The 8,360-nt window shown below is 35.4% G+C and overlaps 1 protein-coding gene across 3 annotated transcripts in view; it reads right to left on the bottom strand.

Moving 5' to 3' along the window:
• Positions 1-8,360, bottom strand: part of LOC107757619 (transmembrane protein 131-like) — a 60,740-nt gene that overhangs the window by 35,228 nt on the left and 17,152 nt on the right. For 2 of the 3 annotated variants that reach the window (XM_016575151.1, XM_016575152.1), the window contains exons 4-8: positions 6,004-6,075; positions 2,153-2,276; positions 1,963-2,079; positions 1,422-1,496; positions 530-634 (exon numbers count right to left, since the gene is read on the bottom strand). In XM_016575151.1, the coding sequence (XP_016430637.1) occupies positions 530-634; positions 1,422-1,496; positions 1,963-2,079; positions 2,153-2,276; positions 6,004-6,075 (493 nt within the window). The remainder of the gene's footprint in view (positions 1-529; positions 635-1,421; positions 1,497-1,962; positions 2,080-2,152; positions 2,277-6,003; positions 6,076-8,360) is intronic. The other variant, XM_016575153.1, reaches the window with a different exon arrangement.

Here is an 8,360-nt window from a genome sequence, read left to right as displayed (position 1 = left end):
TGTGTGTGTGTGTGTGTGTGTGGGTGTGTGTGTGTGTGTGTGTGTGTTTGCGTGTGTGTCTCTGTGTGTGTGTGTGTGTGTGTGTGCTTGCGTGTGTGTGCGTGTCTCTCTGTGTGTGTGTGTGTGTGCTTGCGTGCGTGCGTGTCTCTGTGTGAGTGCGTCTCTGTGTGTGTGTGTGTGTGCGTGTCTCTCTCTGTGTGTGTGTGTGTGTGCTTGCGTGCGTGTCTCTGTGTGCGTGCGTGAGTGCGTCTCTGTGTGTGTGTGCATGCGTGTGTCTGTGTGTGTGTATGTCTCTGCGTGTGTGCGTACGTGTGTGTGTGTCTCTGTGTGTGTGTGTGTGTGTGTCTCTCTGTGTGTGAGTGTGTGTGAGTGTTAATGGCTATGACAGTAATAGGAAACAGAAGCACTCAGCTGTCGCTGGACCTCATTCGTCATCCAGCACAAAGGATAGTAAACAAAAAAGATCATCTGCGTGTTTAAGCACACCACAGCACTAAGCAAAAAGCAGATCCACACACATGACGCATACCTGAGTTTGTGTTAGATTAATGCTCTGTACGTGGGGGAATAACAGAACGCTGTCTTTTCTATGGACGTCCTTGACTGACCCCCCATAGACACCAACCCCAAAAACCTGAGAGAGAGAGAAACAAAACTCATTTCATGATATATGAATGATGTCATAAATGCACACACCACCAGTGTGAACCGCCGTTCCTCAATATTTAAAATCTTTTAATAAAATGTTTTATGCTTAAATGCTTGGTTAGTTTTGCAGAGAAATTTAAATTGAGCTTGTTATTACGTAAATCAGTCAACAATTTCTTAAGAAAAACAGATAACTTCTGTGACATGTATTTCGTTTGCTTTGTTCCAAAAATAGGAACTACATTGTTATAATGTTGCATTTTCTCATTCAGATTCAAATTTCATAAAAATTTGTCATATGTGAGCAAACTTTGGTCCCCTGCATCGAACACTATTCCCATCGAAGGCTAACCGTTCTGGACTGTTACGTTACGGATCAAATACTCAATCAATCTAAAAGTGAAAACACCCTAAAATAATCTTACAAAAGATTTCCATTTCAAATAAATGCTGTTCTTTTGAACTTTCTATTCATCTGTGAATCCTGAAAAATAAAATGTAACACGGTTTCCACAAAAATATTGCGCAGCACAACTGTTTTCAACATTGATAATAATCAGAAATGTTTCTTGAGCAGCAAATCAGCATATTAGAATGATTTCTGAAGATCATGTGACACTGAAGACTGGAGTAATGATGCTGAAAATACAGCTTTGATCACAGAAATAAATTACATTTTAACAGATATTCACATAAAAGACAGCTGTTTTAAATTGTAATAATATTTTACAATTTTTACTGTATTTCTGATCAAATAAATGCAGCCTCCTTACTTGATAAAGAATTAGTAGGTGTTTCCAAACTTTGGACTGATAGCGTGGACACTGCATTTCCATACAGTTTTGATTCTTCATTCATGAAATTAATGATAAAGTAGTGTTATAACTTTTATCAGGTCACCAGGAACTTATTCAGAATGAAAACATGATTACAGAAGACAACATACATTACATGACCTGAATAGTAATATATATATATATATATAACTGATTAAATGTAATCTGGATTGCGTAATCAGATTCCAAAAATTAAGTACTTGTAATTAGATTACATTTTAAAATACTCGTAATCAGACTACAGTTACTTTTTTATTGAATACATGATTACATATTATTCATGTAATCATGTCTTTGTCTTTGGAAGGCTTTTGTCTTTCAAACACATTCATATGCACAAATTCAGGTTATTTCTTATTTACATGTAATGCAGGGATTCCCAGACGTTTTTTGTCTTTAACCAAATAGATTTACAGCACTTGAGATTTTAAGCTCATTGCCCCTCAGTGAAAAAGTGCCTGTGTAACAGTAGACTTGCCTGGTATGATATCAGCCCATGGGTTGATGTGTTAATAAATAAAGTGATTTCTTCATTGCCCTCCACTGTGGGGAGGAAAATGATTTTAAAAGATGTTCTCCCTCTGGGTGGAATCACCTGTAACACAAAATAAAACGCACTCTGAGCAAGAATACTTTTATATGGGACAATGAATGGGGTGCATACTTACCCTTCTGTGGAAGGAAGGCATGTGAAAATGTCTGCTGGATGTAAACACAGAGAGCAGAGAGACTGGGAGCTCTGGGCTGGGGTTGCGGATATATACGGTTTCGGCTCTCGGCAGCCCCAGCGGCCTGCAGAACAATACAAAATCACATGCATCATTAACCCTCTGCTGTTGTTCGGTCATTTTAGACAGAAAAAAAAAAAAATGTTTTCAAATTTAAAAAAAATCGCTACTTCATCGGAATGGTACTAAACTTGGTGACTTTTATGGCAGTCGCTATGTGACCCCCCCCAAAAAAAAAAAAAAATTCGGGGACTTGATTCGAAAAAAGCTAAATGGTGGAAAAAAATTAAAAAAAATAGTCACACTTGTGTTGTTCATGGTCAAAAATGACCGCCATAGGAAAATAGGCAAAAATACAAAGATGTTTTTGTGTACACAAAAAAAAACAAAAATCTACAAATAATTGCACAGCAATGAAGGGGTGACAAAATTTAGCCTGAAAACACTGCTCAGTAACTACGGAATACACAGCACTGAAAATATATGGCTACACCATGGGATTAAAGATGATTTTCTTAATTTTTTTCCACAAAGTGGAACAAATCTGCCTCAATTCAATGGATTTTAAATACTTTTGCTCTATTTTTTTTTTACCTAAATACTGCTTTAATTGAAAAATTATATAGAATTATTTTTTTAGAATTTTTTACATTTTATACATTTTATATATGAAAATAGTCCATAATTTAGATATGAATATTAATTAATAACATGAAATACACTCAAAATGCTAAATATTAAAGAATAAAAACATTATTGAAATTAAATATAGTATATTAATTTCACAAAAATAAAATGGCTACACGATTACGTCCTCCGGTCAGTTTTGACCGCGAACAACACAAGTGTGACTCCCAACTGAACAATACCCGAGGGTTAAAGCATGCCACTGTGAATGCAACCGTTGTGAAATGGAAAAACAGATCTTAACGATGCTAATATGAACATTCTTGCCTTAAAACATAACCGTGCTCAAAAGGAGATCATGCATCGATGTCTCCAGACTCACACTTCCCCAAAGCGTCACAACGAGAACAGTGTTACAACACTTCAGCAAAGATGAAAGTAAATGTCACTCAAAGCCACATACGTCTATTAAAAGGCTCGGGTTGACCTTTCAAAGCTGAATCTGAACACAAAAAGCTTAGCAGCTCGGCTCTTTATGTTACGATGTTCCTGTGGTCAAAGGTTTCGCTTCAAAAGAGGTGCGTGAACATCAGCACGTAAAACACGGCAGCCAATAAAAACCTCTGCATTATTTGCACCAGTATTGAATCTCAAGTGTTCATGTGTGTCACATCTTTAGTTATCAAAACTCAACACTGCTAACCGACAGACTAAATTTAGCAACTTGTCAGCTATTGGTTCTTTACTATCTGGTCTCTGGATAAATTGCACATTTGGCGATTTTGGACAATTACTCAACTTTTCAAGTAAGAAACATGTAGAAACTAGATATTTAAAAAAGTAATAATAAAATGAATAAATAAAGAAAAAAGAAAAAAGAAAACAACTGGACCGTTTAACAACAAGACTTTAGTCATGTAGGATTGCATGAGTGTCAGATAATAACATGTGGATGGTGGTGCAGAAGCGCTGATGAAATTAGCAGCCAGACGCCTGTCTCTCTCACTCCTGCAGAAAGGTTATGCACTAGCTGGTGTTGCATCACTGCAGGAACATGTATCAGGAAAACAAGGTGTGCATACATGTGCAAAGAAACATTAGGCAACACACCGATACACACCGTCTGTCTACAGCAGCTGGATACTACTGAGTATTTGTAAAAAACAAAACAAAAGCAAAAAAAGCCTTAAGGTATTCCTGAGGAAACTACTTTCATGCTGTAAAATATCTGGATTAGGTTACTGATTAAATATTGAAGTACACTTTTTTTAAAGACAGCCATTCCATCTCTAGTCACTCACATGTGTTTGTATTGCACTTGAAAACCAAAGAAACGTGAATCAAATGAATCCTCTATCAAAAAAGATTCACAGCCCAACTAAACATATAAAACCGTCATGTTTTCAAAGCCTTTCATAAATACTGAAGACACACTGTGTATTTTTGCCCCAACATTAAGGGTTTTTACTGTACCAAGGGCTGCATTTGGATAATCAATTAATCTGTTAATTATTACTGATCTAAAATAATAATAATAATATTAATAAATAATATTAGAAGAGCAATGAAACCAGCTAAGATCTAAGATGTTTTGCAGTAACACACAAATTGCTGTTTTATGTCCACAGTCACAATATAATCCCATTATTTCTGATCAAGTAACATAAGCAACGTCTGTTTATATTACATCGTATGATATCTAATTAGTGGTTGCCAGGCCAATTTCAGATTTTTTAATGATTGGCATCAGACTTTAATTTTGAGCACATGGGGCTCCCATTCTCTATTCTAATAATCAACACACATGAAAAACAGTAAACCGTTATACTTTCTCATCTACCGTCAGTATTCAGCAAATATGCATTTATATCATTTAAACAAATAAACACTTCATTTCACAAACCTTGCAGATTTTGTCAAATTCAGCTGTGAGGTCTTCTGAAACCATGTGCATTTGTAGATCATCGGATATCAAAAAATCCACATCAGTCTATTATATATTACGTCATATATATTATATGACATGTAACCATTTAAACAAGTTGTGAGGCGAGAGATGTGAGTGAGAGTGTTGCCAGATCCAGCTATTATAAGTGTCTTTGGACTTGTCTTTTCCACTTCGTTTGACACTTTAGAAAGTTAAAGTAGGAAGTTTCATTTTAGGGTTAGCGATATCTTTATCTTATTATCAAAAGATTTAAACCAATTTTGGTTTATATTTTATTTATTTGTCGTTTTTTATAGCAATATCTGGCAACGCATCGCCGGCACTGAATCTAACAGTAATCAAATGTTATTGGTTATTTGACAGGTTATCGCTGACAGGATAACACATTCTGTAAATATGATATTATCTGTCAGAAACGTTATCAACGCTATCAAAAACAGCAGCATTGAACACTAATACACAGATCTGTAGAACAAGCAGGTTACAGAACGAAATATGCAAACACTAGCCAAGAAGAATTCTATGCTATTTCATTCAGCATAGAAGTTAAATTTTCACAAAGTCATGCTAAAAACATTCATAAGAGCACTAGACAAAGTTATCATATAGCAATTAATGAAAACTATAGGCTAAGAGTAATAACTATTGTTGCATGAATAATAAACAGCTGATAAAATTATCCACCCCTATCCTATAGTAAAGTATTTTGATGCAATAAATACGTTTTTTTCAGATCTTTCACACACATCTACACGTCTGTCTCTTTTAAAGTGTTTAGTGTATATAATGAGTTGTATTTGTAGGGGTTATTATAGCACAATTCTTAACCCCACCCCAGACCTCACTATTTTTCAAACCCATGATCACATGTTATAAAGATCACGCACCCCTTTTTTGTTACACTACTTATAATCGACCTGTGTGCACATGCTCTTACTTCGTATTTCACGTTTGACAACAGCACGAGTGTTTAAATACACACTTCATGTTAGGACGAGCCTTCTGCTAAAACTGAAATGTTCAGATTATAAAAATATAACCGTAAAATGTAAAAAAAAAAAATTTTATAGAAAAAAATAACATTTTATTTTAGTATGGTCTGAAAAGTTGTTACATTTTTATAAACCTAGTAGATCATATATACACACTTAAAAAACAACAACATGCAAGTTATTGTATTTGCTGATATTGAGGGTAAAATGTATAAAACACTTACTGTGGTCCGAAGTCCAGCGTGGGCGGCTGAAACTGGAGCTGTCTCCGACTCTCCTGCACATAAAACGAGGAGCTGAGGAGAGAAATAAATGTGCATGTCAGACAGACTGATGCTTTTTACATGAAAAACACTGAGAATTAAAACCAGCAGGAAGGTTTAAGTGCTGCTCTCTGGGAAAGGACAGCGAATGAACAGTGCATAATTACTGTATGAGCAAATCAAAACAATATGACTACGTCGCCCCTTGAATAATAATTCGAATATTTGAGTATTTGTGCGCAGCCCTAGAGAGCAGTACTATGCAACCAAACACTTCAAGCAGCATTTGAGTTAACTGAAGATCTCATGATGCAAAATCCTGATTTCAATCAGAGTTAAGAACTAATTCTGGTGTTCTGTGCCCGGACTGCGCCCTGAGACGACATTTCACTGGTTCGAAAAGCCGACTTTATCATCGCTTCACATGCATGAATGTTAATAAACCACAAACAGACTGAGTTTGTTGGCAGTCTCAGCGAATGACTTCATTCCTCCTGAGACTACACTTATGATACATGAGAATATCATGTGATTCAGTGTGAACATTCGAGAAAGACTGAGAAAAGAGCTTCCATCGGTTATGAAACGAGAAACTAAGCAATCAGTAAGATTGCACAATTTAGACACCAAAACACCAAACACCAGAGAATCATACCGTAATATAGGCTACAACACAACAAGTGTGCAAAAGGGTGCCAGGAAACTAAAAACAACAGGAAGTTGAAGTGGGCAGCAGGGCAAAGCAGACCAAATCATAAACACCTCTGTTTATAATCTCCTGATACTTAATAAAAGCAGGAGAACAGCGTGAACAAAAAGCCCTATGAAGTTGTTCTGAGAAGTTTTGTTTTGTTGAGATGAATGAGCTGAATGAGTTTTGGGAGTTTGTGCTGATAATCATGACCTTGTGTTCAAGCTGGGTAAAAATTCATTTTCCGATTAATTGCGATGTACACCGCTGTTCAAAGGTCAGGGATTAGTTAATGCTTTTAAAAATATCTCTACTGCTCATCAAGGCTGCATTTATCTGACCCAAAAATACATTAAAAACAGTCAAATTTGTGAAATATTATTCCAATCTCATGTAGCTGTTTTCCATGTCAATATGTGTTAAACTGTAATTTATTTCTGTGATGCGCAGCTGTATTTTCAGCATCATTACTCCAGTCTTCAGTGTCACATGATCTTCAGAAATCATTCTAATATGCTGATTTAGTATCAATGTTGGAAACAGTTGTGCTGCTTGGAACCTATGATACGTTTTTCAGAAAGAACAGCATTTATTCAAAACAAAAATGTTTTGTAAAAATTTTACATTTATTCTTTTTTTTTTTTTTTAAAGAAATTAATACTTTTATTCAGCAAGTACATGTTAAATTCATAAGACACTAAACTTATATTGTTAGAAAAGATATTAAAATGTGAACATAATGCTATAATATAAGACTATGTTCTGTAAGGAAATATTTTTTATTAAGTTGTCCTCATGGGCTTCACCCAAACACAACATTAAATCCAGTGTAGTGTGATTCACAAACAAATGATTCATATGAGTCGATTCTTTTTAATGAATCAAAAACACACAACACAAGCAGTATAGTCCGATTCCCGAAACGAATGACTCTTCTGAATTGGTTCTTTTAAAGAATCCTTCAAAAAGATGAATAACACAAATTAATCGGAATCTAATCAAATCAAAACAAATGAAAGCGAAGAGAATCAAAAGATTCTGCGAATTTGAATTGAAGGAAAAACAGAACATTATCGACAAACTGAAAATAAATAAGTTCATTATACACGACTACTCACTTGTTCATTAATTAATTGCCAAAACCCCTGCTATCTTTTTATTGTTTTTTCATGGATACTCCATGCAAAGCTATACACCACTGGCATGTCATGATAAGTACACTATTTAAATTTATCCCATTAATGGTCAAAAAGTGGAGCTCTAGGCGGCTCGAGGTATTCTGATCCAGTTCCAGGAAAGAACATATGAAACAAACCAACAATACTTTTATGTAGCATCAGCCAAAGCCTCAGAGAACATGTTTATAGCTTTGAACAGCTTTCAAAGTTCTCCATAAAAGGCAAATGAACAAAGTAGATTGAACCTGGAGAAGCATCAAATATGGACTGACTTCCAAAAAAACCTCTGTCAGCTATCACTGAGGGAGTTTATAAAAAGACACAGGCTAGATTTGATACCGGGTTCAAATGTTCAACAGCCGGCCTTGTTATTAAATGTGAGCCTGGAGCACAAAAGCAGTGTTAAGTCGCTGGGGTATATTTGTAGAAATAGCCAAAAATACATGTAT

Source organism: Sinocyclocheilus rhinocerous, unplaced genomic scaffold, assembly GCF_001515625.1.
Source record: "Sinocyclocheilus rhinocerous isolate Xijiao unplaced genomic scaffold, SAMN03320098_v1.1 scaffold323, whole genome shotgun sequence".
Taxonomy (NCBI): Eukaryota; Metazoa; Chordata; class Actinopteri; order Cypriniformes; family Cyprinidae; genus Sinocyclocheilus; species Sinocyclocheilus rhinocerous.
Note: the sequence above shows the minus strand (reverse complement) of the source record. Positions and strands in the feature narration are given on the sequence as shown.